This window comes from Solanum dulcamara, chromosome 11 (genome assembly GCF_947179165.1).
Source record: "Solanum dulcamara chromosome 11, daSolDulc1.2, whole genome shotgun sequence".
Taxonomy (NCBI): Eukaryota; Viridiplantae; Streptophyta; class Magnoliopsida; order Solanales; family Solanaceae; genus Solanum; species Solanum dulcamara.
Window position 1 is genome coordinate 52,998,475 of NC_077247.1, and position 17,021 is coordinate 53,015,495.

The 17,021-nt window shown below is 35.2% G+C and overlaps 1 protein-coding gene, 1 long non-coding RNA gene and 1 pseudogene across 7 annotated transcripts; 1 reads left to right on the top strand and 2 right to left on the bottom strand.

The window, feature by feature from the left end:
• Positions 1–4,950: 4,950 nt before the first annotated feature.
• Positions 4,951–12,532, bottom strand: LOC129871935 (pentatricopeptide repeat-containing protein At1g79540). Of its 3 annotated transcripts, none has more exons than XM_055946759.1 (4): positions 9,793–12,532; positions 8,678–9,689; positions 6,524–6,639; positions 4,951–6,304 (listed from the first exon to the last, which is right to left on the bottom strand). In XM_055946759.1, exon 1 carries the CDS (start codon positions 12,265–12,267, stop codon positions 9,904–9,906), a length of 2,364 nt encoding a protein of 787 aa, XP_055802734.1. In that variant the 5' UTR covers positions 12,268–12,532; the 3' UTR covers positions 4,951–6,304; positions 6,524–6,639; positions 8,678–9,689; positions 9,793–9,903. The 3 variants fall into 3 exon arrangements, with proteins under 3 accessions (XP_055802734.1, XP_055802735.1, XP_055802733.1); XM_055946760.1 differs by having other exon boundaries at positions 4,951–6,374; XM_055946758.1 differs by having other exon boundaries at positions 4,951–6,639.
• Positions 5,779–9,831, bottom strand: LOC129872711 (uncharacterized; annotated as a pseudogene).
• A 142-nt stretch (positions 12,533–12,674) lies between the features above and the next one.
• LOC129871937 (uncharacterized) lies at positions 12,675–16,347 on the top strand. Of its 4 annotated transcripts, none has more exons than XR_008762348.1 (4): positions 12,676–12,962; positions 13,487–14,917; positions 15,585–15,668; positions 15,908–16,345. It is a non-coding gene; the product is annotated as an uncharacterized LOC129871937 (long non-coding RNA). The 4 variants fall into 4 exon arrangements; XR_008762349.1 differs by having other exon boundaries at positions 12,682–12,962; positions 13,487–13,864; positions 14,817–14,917; positions 15,585–16,347; XR_008762347.1 differs by having other exon boundaries at positions 12,675–13,435; positions 15,585–16,347.
• The last annotated feature ends 674 nt before the right edge of the window (positions 16,348–17,021 follow it).

A 17,021-nucleotide genomic window follows, 5' to 3' on the forward strand; every position in this document is an offset into this window, starting at 1 on the left:
TCCTAGCTGTAGTAGATAGTTGAATTGGACATATAAAATTACTAAGAATGCGGAAAAAACATTATATTCCTTTCATTTCATTTCATTTTATGTGTCTTGGTAGGATATATACCAAGTAAAAAGAATTTAAAAAAGACTTTTAAATTTTTACATAACTAAATTTAAAATATTTTTAATATCATATCAAAACATCTTTTGAATCTTGATATATCATGTGTAATTTGAATTAAATTTTTGATCAATATGGAAATAGGCCCCTTAGTTAAATTGTAACTTAGGTAGGGGCGATGGGGAAGTAAAAAGAGATTGCAGTGTGACTGTGTGAGGAAAAACGTGTTGATACCCAAACCCTTATGATGGGAAATGTTGTCACCTAAAATGGATCTTATGAGGAGTTCCATATTAATGCCAACCGCTGCAACGCACCGACATATTACGTTTACTTCTATTTTTAGCGCATTCCGTATAATACAACACATTACTCATATTTAGCTTTTCTTTCTTTCTTTCCTTTTTTTTTTTTTGGTTTTTATTTTACTCATCTCTGGCAGCTGTTTCTGTAACACGTATTTCTTATTTTGTTTTCCACATAAAAACTATACTACTTTTTTTCAATAATTAATGTATAGTACAGCGACTTCTACATTCTTATTTTTTGAACTTCTCACACGAAAAAAGAGGGTACATTATGAGATCGCTCAAGTACCAATTAAAATGTTTTTTCTGTCAAGTACTTTCATTTTCCAAATTACTACATTATTTTTCCTTTCTCAGGAATGCCACGTCTTGGAACAACAATATATCCAGCAAGCAATTACATATATAATCCACAAGGAAAAAAGAGAAGCTATATCAAACAAACCATGTGTGAAGTTTGAGTCACCAAATGACTGTGAGATCAAAGCAAACTCTAGAGGTTTTGGATCCAAACAATTTTCAGAGTTAATTTAAGTTGTATATATTCACATAGTAATTACCATTAATAATAATAGAGCAGGAAGGTTGGGATTATGATAGAAGTTTAACAGGTAATTGAGTGATTTCTCCTTTTTATCTGGGAGAACATGGTTCTAGCTTGAAGCAGGGGTGAAGCCATATGGTGGCTAAGGGGGATCCGAACTCCCTTTGACGAAAAATTATACTACTTATATATGATTAGAATAATTTTTTATGTATAAATAGTAGATGTCGAACCCCCTTCGACTAGTATGTGTTTCTATTTCTTCAGATTTTGAATCTCATTATTAACAATCCTGGCACCGCTACCTCAACTAGATGTAAAAGAACGTATTATATATAAGAGCACTGCAAGGTTCTTTTTTACCTTTTCTGGACTTTATTGCTTCTAGCTAGCATCATTTTTGTGGTGCCAATTTCTGTATTTTTGCCTTGAAAAAGTAGCTTGAAGATATGATTTTCAGAGACTTTTAGATGAGCATCATCATCTCTCTATCTCATTTTCTGCTTTTTTTGTTCCTACGACTTTTCTTGAACATTGGCGTCATCCCACTAAAGATATATGTCGGTATCTGAAAAATTCCTTCTGAAAAGTTCGCAGAAAAAAAAACCTTTTTTTTTCTTCTTCATGTTTCTTTAATTATATTTTCTTGCCTTAAAGCCAAAATCTTGTATTAAATGATCATGATAAAAAGGAGTGGGAAAGTTGGTGTTGAGGATGATGAATTGGTGAAGAGGTTATTCTCATTTGATTAATTAGTCAAGAAATAGTTAATAGACCCACAACTCCACATTTCGAAAAGTGGAAGGAAAGATCATTAGCTTAATAGAAATTTAACAAAAGAATGGGAGGAAGGAGATAAATTATAATTATTCAAAAGTGGAAACATAGTTTTATGGAGGGGACACAAGTGGGGTGCATGCATGGAAATGCCTACTTTAAGCTTTATTGTGATTTGGAATCCGGAAAATACTTTTACCTTAACTAGTAATTAATGGCCTTATTATATATAGTTAATTAGAGCTATTATAATCAGTAATATATAGTACTTAATTGGCTGCACAAATTAACCCCACAATTAAACTGGATAAATCTAGCAGCTTGTATTCTTCTTTGACTAATCCATCAACTATTTATGATTTTGGGCTTGGATTGGGACTTCCGTGTCAGAGGTCTCAAGTTCGAAACCCTTCCTCAAAAGTAAAGGGTTTGCCTTTTGAGTTGAGCTCGTTGAATGACGTTTGTCTAGTGCGGGTTACTTTTTCTATGTAATTTTGGATACATCACATGTGGAACATAGCTCATGAATTATGAATGATACATTACTTAATGTAAGGAATGTATCCGATAAGTGATTTTTATAATTTTTTTAAATGATAGAAAATCATAAAAATTATAATAAAATAAAATGTATATTTACATCATTTTTTCTATAAAATTCCCCATGCGTGAAATCTAATTGGGCCGGACACTACAACATCTGAATTGACTATTGAAATTAATTTGATCTAACACCTCAATTTGATCGAAACAGTCGCTTTTATCATGAAGAAAGCGACTTCCACTAACTTTTTGCTTTCCTATTTTATTACCTCATGCTTATTGCTTCTATTGTTTTATTAATTTTTCCAACGTTAATCACTTGGATACCCGGTGTAAGCATACAATTGAGATTTGAAAAGAGGAAAGTGTTTATGATCTTATTTAATTTCTGCCTTACGAAGGTACATAAATTATTCTTGATAGATACGTGGCTTAGATATTACATATTAAAATTAAGTGTGAAAAAGAAATATAATATTGAAGAAACCATTCTAAAAAAAAGAAAGAAGAAAACTAAAAACAATAAGAAATAATACAATAATCGAAGCAAAGAAAACACCAAGTAATAATAAAATCGAACAATAAGATAGTACGTAGGAAGGTAATAATAATAATACTAATGATAAAGAAAACTAGAATCATGTCCTCGGTAAGTTATATGAGTGTTATGCCATCTCTAATCACTTTTTTCTAATACTTTCTCGGTCTACATCTATCTTTCTTCCTACCTATCATAGTCAACCCTCTCACACAACCTCATTATAACATTTGTTCTCTCCTTCACATATTCAAACCATCTCATCCTCATATCTCTTATTTTGTCCACCACGAAAACTTTCACATTGTTCCAAAAATCATAATTCCTAATCTTATCTCTTTAATTAATATATTCAAATATTGATCTCGACATTATAATCCTCATATAATGTCTGCTAATTCCTATCTACTGCCAAAAACTGCAAATTATGTGTCAACAAAGTTCTAGTTTTGAATCATCTGATCGGGTTTTCAAAAAATCCCCATGCTATATATATTTTGTAGTATGGTGGTCCTATTAATTGCTGATCGTTTTTATCACCTTATCCTAGAGAATTCCTTAGAAGTCAACCATACATATATAGTGGTCATATCTTTTTCTGATTCTCTCTCTTGTTGTATATATGGATTTAGAATGGAAAAATAGACAGATATGCCTACATTCGTCTTATAATATAAATATATAAATAAGACTTGGGAATTTCTTTTGGCAAAATCCCAACAACGGTTACTATAAAAAATTTAAAAAAAGAAGAAGAAGAGGTGGTGTTTGGACCTAAAATATACTTGTTAAGTTCTTTTAAATTTTTTTAGAACTTATTCCAATTTTTTTATATTTTATAATTTTTTTTTTATGAATTATGACTGCAACTATAATTCTATCCAATCATCAATCATTTAACATATTTGTATTAAAGAGATTGTTTATAGAATGTGAAAAGATTATATAAAATCATTGTTAGTTACTATCGTTGTTATTATTTATTTATTTTTTGCATCAATGGATCTTCATAACTAATTGTAATTTGATGAATCTAATAGCTAGTAATTTTATTATTAGTAGTTTTTTTAATCAAAATAACATGTTATGGTTTTGAATAATGTATTCTCTAGTTTACTCTAAAAATGATAATTTTGTGTCAAACTTATGAATATTTTAAATAATTTTATAACTTATGGGTAGAAATCATGTTTCATTTTTATTTATTTTTTAAAAAGAGAAAAATATTTCTCAAACACATTGAAACTTCAATTCAAACTTCACCCAAATTTTATCCCCCATAAATATTTGAAAATTTATGGCCAAACACTAGATTAATATATATAGATAGCCTCCTAAAGCAGTCTATAACGTTCACTTTGCCACTTTAACTAAGGTTAATTTCAGTTGGGCACTTTAACCTTAGTAAATGTGTATTGATAATGATATATTGATTAATTAATTCCCACATTAATTTATTCCCATATTATAACCTTGATATAACTTTTTGTTATAGCCGTGGTCCAGGCCAGCTTTCGTGCCCCTCAACTAATCTTGATATAACTTGTTATTCACAAATTAAAACCGAGGTAAGGAAACCCTCCTCAATACATAGTACTACATCAAGAGAGAAATTAATAGAAGAAGCCATGGATCCACTTACTGATGGAAAACATTTTACTGGAAAACCAAACACCTTCAACCTCGTCAACTACAAAAACTAACCTTGTCAACTACAAAAAAAAAAAAAGAGTTGAAGCTGAAAGAGGTCATCAAGATGGTAACTGGATGGAATCTCGAATCGAAAAGATTAAGATTCAATGAAGCCGTTTTATACAGCAATCGTCAAGTGCAGCCTTTAGCATTGTTTTTTCTAACGTTATCAAGATTTGCCAGCCCAGTTATAAGTGCTGGCCAAGTATCCAGATCTTTTATCTTCCTTTTTAATTTTTTTTAACTGAATTTGATTGTGAATACCAAGCAGTTTGATGCTATTTGCAATGTGTAACTAGCTGAGTCAAGTAAAGGTGTAGTGTAGAGTTGGCTTGTAAGCCAAAGGCACCTAAGTAGGAAATAAGTAACACGACAATGGGAAAGGACTCTTGACCAAGATAAACGAGTATTTTAACGTGTGTTATACTGGGAAGAGGAATCCAATAAGGAAAGATAAAATTCGCATTTGATCTTCCTCAAAAATTCCATGGTATACAGAAGTTGAAACCATAACAAAAACATTGTACTTTGAACTCATGGTACCGCTTTGCTTTAGCCGGCATGAAGCTATTACAGGCAGGAACAGCATATACAAGTAAAATGGAACAAGAACCATCAACTGCTTATAGAGACTGAACAATGGCGGAAAGTGAGAAAACCATCCTGTTATAACACATTCAGAACTCACCTCGGACTTTTAACTATATGTTGGTGTTTTCTTCCGAACACCCCATTCTGCAGCGGAGTATGAACACCCGACAGCTCATGTTTCATTCCTATCTTTAGGAGCATGAAATCAAACACCCTTGACACGTAGTCTCGGCTGGAGTTCAGACCTCAACCTCTTGATCTGGAGATTTTACTTATTTTCCAAACTCTCTATATGTTAAACTTAGAAAGAGCTTAGGACTTCTCACTAAGTAAAGAAAGCTGGATGTATCTACTGTAGTCATCCACTTATAATAGTAAGTAAAGTATCTTGCACCTATGAATGACAGCATTCAAGTAGAGGACAACTTAATCAAATAAAAGTAGTTGTCTGGTGTCCTTAAATCAGCCGTACGTCAAATCACAAACAACTCAGAGGTGAATCAACTGATGAGGTTGAGATTCTGCATCAGAAGAAACAGATTTCACAGAGCTCAGTCTATCTGTTTCTGATGATTCTAGTTCTCCTTTAGATTTTCGTGATGATTTCCGCGATATCGCTTTTTTTTATGTCACCACAACAGGCCAGCATGTTTAAGGATTTTCTTTGCCTTGTGTCTCACTCCCCCTCTTTGTGACGCTCTTTTCCATCTTCTTTTGTTGCCAATGATGAAGGGGAAATGGTGTCATCCACTATAATCTTCACTCTATTTTCCTTGGCATTAACTGCCCTAAGATTCTCGTGTGGAGATGAATCAGGCTCTCCAAGATTGCCTGACTCATCCTCTTTTCTTGGACTTATCTGGAAAAGCGAGCTGATCTTATGTAAACCCCTGTGAATACGGCTTGGACAATCTAGCTTACTTCCATTAGCACTTTCATCGAACCTGCATTCACTATAGTGAGAGGAGCCCCCTGAGGTTGACTTAAAACTTCCCTTGGTTCCCATACTTGTGCTACTTCACTCCTTGGGTGGTGTACCCATTTACCAGTCTCCCGCTGCCCTTCGATAACTTATCTTCAGCTTTTGAAGATACGTCAGCTGATTCAGTGGTTAAGGAGCTTTATTCAGATTTATCCATCACAGCAGATTTGCTATCCTGTTCACTAACCACACTTCTGCTCTCATATGACTGCTCCGCGCCCTAAAAATTGCTGAATTTAAGCTCACTTATCTTCCGTATTTTCAATATAACTTACGCCTATTCCTCAGCACTGTTATTTTGATTTAGTGCATGCGCCCATATAGTATAATGAGTAATTCAAAATATTTTCAGGTGCAAAAGAAGATGATACCGGAGAAATCTTTGATTCTTACATTCTAATTTAGTGTTCATGACAAATTGAACATGAGAATTATATACCTTTTTGCCAGAGTCAACACAGTTACGGCAAGATCTAATCTAGATCCCCATTTCAAGACAGCCACATATCAAGCCTCTGGCCATCCCTAAAATCACAGATATTAATGGAACAATCTCTGTTCACCAAAGAAAAGAAAAAACAAGTAAATAAGCTGCTTATGTGGGATTTGAATAATACTCCACTTGGAGATATACTGATGTAAAAAGGAAAAAGAAAATGATGGATAACTTGTACACCTAAAGGTAGAAGTTTATCATCCAGTAACCAGAGGAGGGACCTGCAATCAATCTCAAAATATTTTCTTATGTTCCAATTTGAAGTCAAATCGAAGCAGTTTTCAGGTATCTACTCTAGTTTAAGAGATAAAATCTTTCTTTTTTCAATTTTTCTTTTTCATTTTTAGAAGGGGGTTGGAGACTTAAGTGGAGCGGGCATTTGGGGGAAAAACTTAAAAAAGTACAAAAATGTTTAGTTGCAGTCTGAAAAAGATAATCAGGAGAGTCTTATATGTAATAGTTTAAATTTTTAGATGATGCGGTACACATGGGTTAACATGGTCTCAGAGTAGGCATATGATCTTAAGATCGAGTTTCATCGTCACTAACCCGAACTTGACACGTATTATTGCCTTAAATTGGATTAAGGTGTTACAAACTAGCAGCAGTAAAATCTTCTTTCTTATTTTGTGGCCTCAATAAGATTTATTATTCTCAACTATTTCATTCTGCCATCATCAAGTGTTTTTATACTTTGAGATTCTTTAGTTTCTGGACTGATATGCTTTTATGCTCCATCACAGAATAACCAGGACTGGCCAATATGGTTATTGGGGTGCCACTCTGCAACTCTTGGCACCCATATACAAAACAATAAAAGTAAAATTGAGAACTTCAATTTTTAAGCTGTAATTTTATGAAAATAGATTCTTTTAAATTTGTGTTCTTTGGCCAATGTACACCATTGGAGCAGATGCACTTTATATAGAGTAAAGGCTCTAACCACTGCTCCTTCGACTGATTGTTCTAATTTCTCATAAATAATTATATTAAAAAAATGGACCTTGGCCCTATCCCAACTCAAAAGCTAGCTCATATGGTGAGAATTGTCTAAAACCATATAAGGAGACATCAATCATAGATTAAGAGATGTTTATTCCCTATAATCAGTATCTTACCATATTGTATGCTAGTAGCTAGTATAAATTCTCAACTAAACTCGAGGGAATAATCAAACTTTTCCAATCACTTCTTAATCTTTTACCTAATTTCTCACCCCTTGTAGTGTTTTCGGATGGTATATCTGTCTTACATCTGGAGTTAGTGCAACAAAACACACTTCAAAAATAAAGTATACATAACTCCATAAGCAACAATTTGGATTTCTTTTTCTTTTTGGTTCAGTTATCCCTGTAACATCATGTAAACAATGCATTGTTAATTTCAAATGGTCTAAACCCTTAGCAGTGAAAAATGACCAACACTGTTAAGATTCAAATGATCCCCCATCCCACCCCAAGCCTGGATAATAATGAAAAAGAGAAATATGACGGCCCTGGATCATTACAAGAACAAGATCCTACAATAGCCTGATAGCTTAAAAGGGACGTTACAGCACTAAGCTTGTCCAAGAGTCCAGCATGGTATTAATGATCTAAATCAACCACACCCAAAGAAAAGTTTAGAACAGTTGAACAACTATGAGTATCGATGCTTGCACTCCCTTTAAATCAATAGCTGCCTTAAGGTGAAACACAGATATATACTACTCCTAATTCCTAAAAGCAATATTTTATACACGAAAAGGGACAAGCAGTCAAACAAGAGAAACAAGGTAGTAATCTAGTGGAGCTATCACAACATTTTTTACCAAATGATACACATTATACTTGTGCATTTGTATTGCAATTATTATACACAAGTTGCAAGGCAAGTATTATGTGAACACACAGGAAGAAGTTGTGCTTGAATATCTGTATTCCAGTTATTATAGCAAGTTGCACGGCAAGTATTAAGATGCAAAGTGATAGCAAAATGATATATTTAATATTAAATTTCATGCATCACAGACACATTGTATAGCCAGGAAATAAAGAAATAGTTCGGTCAGCATGTTATGGTTTATGGAAATGTCTTTGACGAAAGGGGAATACTTACCGCTCAAAAAGCCTTTCAATAGTCTGGAATTGCTTTTCTGATGATAGAATTGTTTCTCTCACACAAATGAGACTACTAAAAGATCTTTCATACTGTGCCCAATCCCGAAATTGGTTCTATACATATGACCAAATTGTTTTTCTCACACAAATGAGACTACTGACATAGGATTTCAGAACTCAAAGTCTCTCTTAAAACAACAAAGCTCCTGCTCATTTTCGGCAGCTGTCTGCCTCTGTCTAGAAGTTTCTTCAACCAAATCTGCAACTCTCTGCCGCATCTAAGTCAGGATAAGATTTGTACCCAGAGCAAATCTTTCCATTTCCTCTAACTTAATAGACATGTTTTCAATCAGGAGCATCTTCCTTTTAATCTCTTCTTCACCTACTGTTACCTTATCTTTCTCTATAGCAGTTTCAGATTCCGCCATTATAATCCTCTTTGACAAGACTTATCATAACATCTGTAACCAATTGTACACTTCTGAGTAATTCACTCATATAAGATCCATCTTGTTCATCAAGTTGACCATGTTTACTCGATATTCCAATCCATAATTCATCAAGAGCATCATCAAAAGGTGAGAGATCAACATTCCAAGTCCAACTGGATAATGGTATACCATTTTTATCAACAAGACCCACTCCATCTAGTTCTTTGATGCCGCATGAGGAATTTTTATACAAGTACTAGATGGAATTTTAATCAAGTACGTAGTTTTTAAAACCCCACAAATTCAAAAACCTCTGAACTACAACAAAACCGTAGATCAGAAGTCTTAAAAATTGAGTCTTTGAATAATCCCCAACTCAAAATCTTGACAAAAATCAACCCCAAAATCACTGACCGGAAATATTAATTGTCATTAGTGAATCACCTTTCCTCAACATGCATGCCCAGCAGATGCAACTTTGCAGTTTGCCCACATCTCAAAGCCCAACCTTTTTCTCAGTTTCACAGCAAGAATTGCACTCAAATCATTGGTATGAAAATCCATTCCCAACTCCAGGACCTGCACAGGGTAGATATAAATTTAAGCCTCACCAAATAGAGCACAACAGGCAGAAGTCAAATCACTGACATATATCAAACAGTCCTGAGTCAGGACTACATACCAAGTGATCAACTCCAGTAGATTCACAAAGAACCCTCATTTTTGTGAACATCGGTGGGTTTCTTCCCAAATAGAGGTGCTGAATTACTCCTGATAAAACTGAGAAGCAACCTTATCCATGTGATAGATTTTCTGTTCCCCTCCTGTTCCATCGCCGAAAAAGAGATCTTGTACCACTATGAAGGCAGTCATTTAAGTTGTAGCCCATAGACCTCATTCTTTCCAAGAGATCAACAGCATGCTGTGCTTTATCTTGAGAACGGAGAAGGGACTGAAGCAATTTGTTGCAAATTCGTGGCATCAAGCGGACACCTCTCTCCAAAGTATATAGGAAAACCTCGACTGCTTGATCCAAGTGTCCTTCCTCGCAAAGACTATGAATCAACATTACACAACTTGGGGCTGAAATCATGACATGAAACTCCATAAGTAAGGAAAAAATCTTCAAAGCCTCGCGTGGCTTGCGTTCCTGACACATCCCAATCAACCAAATGTTGTAAGGTGATGAGTCAAAGTCTTCCAGTTTTAGGTCCATCTCTAGCAATCCTCTAACTACTTTTTCCAGATCACCTTTCTCTAAGTCTTTCTCAATTAACCCTATCAGCTCGCCATCTCGAACAGCTTGATTTCTCAAATACTGCAACCAAAGGCTAAAAGCAATAGAGATCTGTCCCCTCCTACAGGACCAAGTCATAAGGGACTTGTAGACCTCTGCACTCGGCCTGCAGCCATTCTTGCTCATTTGGTCAAGGAGTTTAAAAGCCTCCTCTACCCTATCAACCCTTTGGAGACCATCAATAAGTGTCCCATATGTAATTGAATCGGGAAAATGTCCCTTGACTTGAAGCTCTTGAAAAAGCTTTAAAGCACCATTAATTATTCCTGATTTGCATAATCCATTGATCAAAATATTATATGTAACTGTATTTGGTACAACTCCAGAATCAGCCAACTGCATAAGAAGCTTGTAAGCTTTAAGGATCTTACCTGTTTCACACAATTTCTCAACCATTTTTTGCAGGCTTACACTGTCAAGGACTCGATCAGCACCTTGAGAGAGACGAAGAAACAATGAAGGATTTTTACCTATCTCCATTTTGTAAAACATTATATGAGCCTCCTCAAGCTCACCAGCCTTACAAAGACCATCAATGAGAGAATTGAAAGTTACAACGGAAGGAAAGCATCCTAGCTTCTCCATCTCACTGAAAATATGCCTAGCCTCCTCCATGAGGCCATTTCTGCACATTCCACAAATAAGAATAGAGTAAGTACAGGCGTCTGGAAAGCAATCAGTTTCTGATATTTCTAGCTGAAGTGACCGAGCTTGGTCTAAGAGGCCAGCATCACAAAATCCCTTGATTAGAGTATTATAACACTGAGTGTCCGGTTGCACTCCTCTCCCTGTCATATCTCTTAACAAACCCAATGCCTCTTTCACCCTACCTGCTCCAGATAAACCCCGAATCATAGTTGTGTACAATATAACATCGGGAACGGCTTTTTTTTCGAATAATTTTTTAAAGACAGATTGTGCTTCATCAATTCTCTTAGTTCTAACAAAACCATCAATCAGACATGTATATCCCTTTATATCCACTAGATAACCTTCATTTTCAAAAGACCTAAGAAGTGCCTGTGCTTCATCAACCCTACCTACTTTACAAAATCCATTAAGCAAGGCATTGTAAGTAACAAAATCCGGCCTACATCCTCTGCACTTCATCACATTAAGCAGCCTATGTGCATCATCAGTTCTCTTAGCCTGACATAACCCTGATAAAATAACCGTATAGGTAATCTTACTAGGCAATACACCCCTTTCGCTCATTTCATCAAACAGTGTGAGGGCATCATGAGTCCTGCCACTCTTACACAACCCATCAATCAAAATGCTAAAAGTCGAACTATTGGGCAGCGAATTCAACTTCAACATCACATTATACACAGCTAAAGCTAACAAAATCGCATCTTTTTGAACCGTAATATGAAGAATCATATTGTAGGTAAACAAATTAGGTTTACAATCAAACTCTTTCATTCTACCAAAAACCTCAACAGCCTTTTCTGCCTTATTTACCTTCCAATAACCCCAAATCAAAGCTGCAAAAGCGTTAGAAGCTATGGGTATACCAGAAAGCTTAAGTTTCTCTAGAACATTCCAGTATAAATCGAAACCACCATCATTTGCAAGCATATCGACGATTAAATTTTTCGAAACCCAGCTCAGAAATCGCTTTCGTTTGGCAGCCCAGATAAAAAATCGAAAACCCACTTCAGGATTGTTTCGTTGTTCTTCAAGAATAGAAGATACAATATTAGGACAGACGAAATGAACTAGTTTGTCAAGTGCTGGTTCCAGTGGATCCACTCTTTCGATGATGTTGAGGATCTCATTGGATACCGTCATTTCCCGAGAGGAAGAAAATGATTTTGAATAGATTGAACGAAAGATTGGATAATGTAGGAGTTTCATGGCTCGGTAAAGAATGTAATGCTGATTTTCGATATGAGTCTTCAGTGACTGAGTGGGGGAATCATCATCGGGCCGCCATGAGGGAAGTTCACTGTTTGTTCAGTTTATCAGGGATTTTGCGATTGCGAGGGTGGACGGCGGTGACACTAAGGTGGAGGGCGGCGTGGTAATAAGGATTCTTAAGCTCTATGAGCCAATATAGTAATTGTGTCCCTCAAGTTTATAAACTTAAAATTAAACCCCTCTCTACTTTTGTAAATGCAAATATAAAATTTTGTCCAGTGTGAAACACAAATGCTCACAGTCGAGTCGATCTTCATTTGATATACTATTTTACATATCTTTAAATCACAAAATTAAAGTTAAAAGTTTAGTTTTAAGAAAACTATGAGAGCATATATGCATGACGAAACAAATCTAGGGGCATATATGCACTTTTACGAAGCTAATGGGTCCGTACGTGGTTTTGAATAATTCTGGGGTCCAAACAGAATTGGCGTCTTCCCGAACGCGAAGCCTATCGCACCATCACCGGCGAATTCCACCGAGTAATTTTAATCTTACCTCTGTTCTATGGTGGTAAAGTGAAGCAACCTCTGAATTAATTTCGAACTTGAATATTACTCTGAAGATATGTCAAATTCGACGAGGCGGCGACAATGGATGAAGCTCTTTCCTTTGAATATAGGACGCAGGTTTGCTAACATAACGATGATTTCTTGTATCTGCAGTCATCAATCTAGATATATATATTTGTTTTTCGCTAGGCTATTCTCGCAAGAAACTGATAAAACTTCAACGAAACCGGTACTAATTGATTACAATTATTAATCTTCTCTTGAAGACGAGGATGAAGGTTTTTCCTCAATTGTTCTTCTATCTTAAGCACATACAAAGGAATGTTCATCGATTTTGCATTTCTCCGATATTATACTAGTACCTAATTATCAGGATTCACCGATTCAGGTATATGTAGTAATGTAGATAAGAGATTGATCTTGCAAACACTTAGCGGAAAGCGGTGTATTAACAGCTTTTAGTTGATTCATATTACTCAGTTCGAGAGATTATGTGGTATGAAATTTTGAACATTTGGTACTTGTATAGTCTTTCAGTCTGCAATTTGAAATGAGTGCTTCGCTTAGCTAGCTGCTTTCCATCATATAAGGTTCAGCATTTTACTTATTATGAATTTACCTTTTATATCATAGCATTTCAGGAGAACCATCACAATGCAAATAACGGAGAACACACCAAGTTAAGGTGCTAGAGAGTAAAAGAGCTCCCAAAACCTTCCTGGAGCTATTTCATGAGTGTAGAATTTCCCTGGCTTCTAGATGCTATCTATCTCAATTTATTGAAATTGTTTAACTAACCTCTCTCCGTATTATAAATGGGAAAAATGCACACATGTATTCCCTGTCACCATATGTACCAACCTCTTTAAGAGCAGCAGTAGGACCTCACTGATTCCGTCCGTCATTTTGAAGAGTTTGTGGTTTCTTATGCTATGTGGGATGTGTTTCTGTTCGATCTGATTCCAAACCATCCACAATGATACCCGCTCCAGGAAATTTGTTGCTTGATTTGTTAAGAGGTGCGAGCTAATTGAATGGGTGGTCCGTCCTATCTTTACTCATTGATATCTTGTACTTTAGCATTATTTAGTTGCTTGTCCATGTCCCCTGTGTACATAGTTGATATAGTTTTTCAATCCGAGTTAATTTTAAATTTTGTAGATTCCATCCCTTTACTGGAGCACATGTTGTGATATAATGTTTATTTTGTTGGGTTTAGTTGATAGGTTGAATGGGAAATGGAGGGAAAAGAAGTGGAGGAAAAAATGATTTGTTCTCTCTTGCTGTATGAAATAAGCATTTGTCCCACATAGGTGGTGGAAAGAAAAAATCTCCTTTCATATTGCTAAAGGGTCAAGAAGAGGGTCTCCCCTCGCGCCGTCGTGGCTCGCTCGGCTACGGCTACGGCCCGTTTCTTTCTTTCCCGGATTAATTTAAAAAATATTTCCCTCCGTTTTTCCAACGGATTTTTTGAAAGGTTGCAACCTTGTTCGAAAAGTTGCAAACCTTTTCTCAACAGGCAAGCATTTTCCCAACAGGTGTTTTTTCTTAAAAGGTGCAAACAGGCTATATATATATATATGTTAATCCTCAGAATACTCTATACGAAAATTCTGATAGACATCTTCTTCTTCTTCTTTTCTGCACTTACCAACATATTTCACATCTTACTGAATCTGATATTGGATTTCAACTCTAACAGACTCTTCAACAAATTAGTTGACAATGGAATGATCTTTTTCTCACCTTGTAATTTTCCATTGCACTGCCTTTGCCCCCATACTGCAACTGTTTCCACGTGGTGCCATACAGAGGGCATCTCTTACAGTATGTAATGTTCTCATTCTTGGGAAACAAACTTCCCACATCTTGAGTTTCACCACTTTTGGCCAATTTTCTCTGTTTTTAGGTGAGGTGTTTTTAAAATACACTAGGCATTTTTTTCAGCCAGCTAGTCATAATCCGTTTCAGGTAGTACTTCGAGGAAGTCTACAAAAAATTCTTTCACATGGATGGTTTCATCAGTGTCCTATGGGCTAGACACAGAACCAGAAACTTTGCAATTTGGCTTGGTAAGTTAAAGCTTCTGCATTTGTATGCAGTCATTACAAGATGGATATGCCATCTTAAGTCATCTAGGCTAATGTAAAAACTCTTGTTTGCTTTGAGTTTACTGCTTAAACACCTTTTATTTTCTATCCTCAAGTCATGATCTTACTCATCTTTTCACATTTGTGTTAATATGCATTTTTCTTGTATTGCAGTCTCTTTGTTCTCTGCATGTTAACTATGTTCAAATACATCCATAGAAATTCGATGGAAAATAAGGGATAACCATGAAACCACAATTGTGCTAGCATTGCTCATTAACTTATTTGTCCATCATCATGGAACTCTAACTCTACACAAAGCATCTGTGCTTCATTATTCCTTGAATTAGGGTGTTTTCTCTTGTAATAATGAAAAAGGAAGCTTCCCCTGGTCCCAAAAGTATTTTGGAAAAAAAGAACTTATTTCTGCCTGTTTACAGTAGCTCTTGGAGACGATTTTTAGGATTCCCCGTAGTTAAGAAGGCAGCTTTGTAAGGCTTAATGCACATGCATAACTGAATTTTCATTTGTTTGACTATAATTGTGCAAAAACAATCTACTTTCATGCTTATAGCTAGCTGCTTATAGTTAACAAACGGCTGTGAATTCACAGATATTCTTGTCTCTTCGCTTTTCTTACTCTGATCAGATAACCATTGGCTATAGAATGACTACAACACAATGCAAAATAAATATAATAGCGATGTTGGCTGCTGATGGAAGAAGGTGAAAGGTATGATGAACAACTTTAATTCTTTATCTACAGCAATATATGTAGCAACTTTGATTTTATAATCTGGCATTGTAGGTGTAGCTTTTCTATCTTGGTTTCTATTTATCTCTTCATCTTATAATTGGGAATGATTTAGCTTTAGAGTTGAGAGAAAGGTGGAACTCTCAAATAAGAATTTCAGCTATTAGTGGATGCTTTATAGATTAACCTTTTCTCCACATGCTATTTTCCCTTAATAGGTGAACTGCCTAATGTGGATTTGTTCATAATTAGTCTTTCAGCGTGAAGAAAAGGGACTTTTTACTGCATATTGGTGGAGTTTAGACTCTAGTTCTCTCCTTCACTTCATTGGTTATTAAATTATTCTAAACGTTTCCAGTAAAATGTGAAAGCAAATGGACATTTGGGGATTACACGTCTCAGAACCACGATGCCCCGACGTGGGAAAAGCAACTCAATTTCTACATGGGCTACATTCCTATACATTAATCTCTTTTTCTTTTCTATTTTCAGTAAGAATTTCACGTGCTATTTTTTTTTTTACCTTTAATGGTTTGCTCATGAACTTTTTTTTAATCTGCACGTTGGTGGAGTTTGCCAAAGCAAATTTGCCTTTATAGTTAAACAATAGCTATGGTGTTATAGTTTTACATTAAATTAGTTGCTTTGTTTTGAATGGTTATCATCACTAATATTGCCACTAAAATGTATCTTCAACTAGGTAATCATAGCTAGCACGAAAGCGTTCTGTCTCCAATTAATTGATGTCGACATATTTTGAAAGGATTAAATTATAAGGGAGGCAGTTTTTCTAAAATATGATAGTTTCACACTCAATTTTTAGAAGTTTTTAATAACAATTGCATCCAGTCACCTTGCCCTTTCGTACTACACAAACGGGAGAAAATGTGATTATGGACTCCTTCGAATGTTCATTAAACACACACTCTAAACCAAAACCAATTACTTAAGCAACTAGATGCCCATATTAATTAGATTAACATCAATTCTTTATCCTCGACCTAAAAATATCTTTTGATATGAGTTCTTTTTTTAATTTCAAATAGTTCAATTTCTGTCCGAAATGGATAGATCAACTTCTTTCATTAAATTAGAGTCAAGTTGTCACACAAGGTCTTTCAATTTTCTTAATTAATTGCTTAAGGTAAGGTCATGATCAAACCAAAAGGAATTACGGTGACCGTTCACACCCACATAGTTAGATTATAAGAAGAATGTGCTTAAAAATCATATTGACCCTACATAAACTAGGCCAAGAATGATATCTTAGACATTCGATCCTTTTCTAATTGTCATCATGATCTATTGGCATTAGTTAACAAATATAAAAAT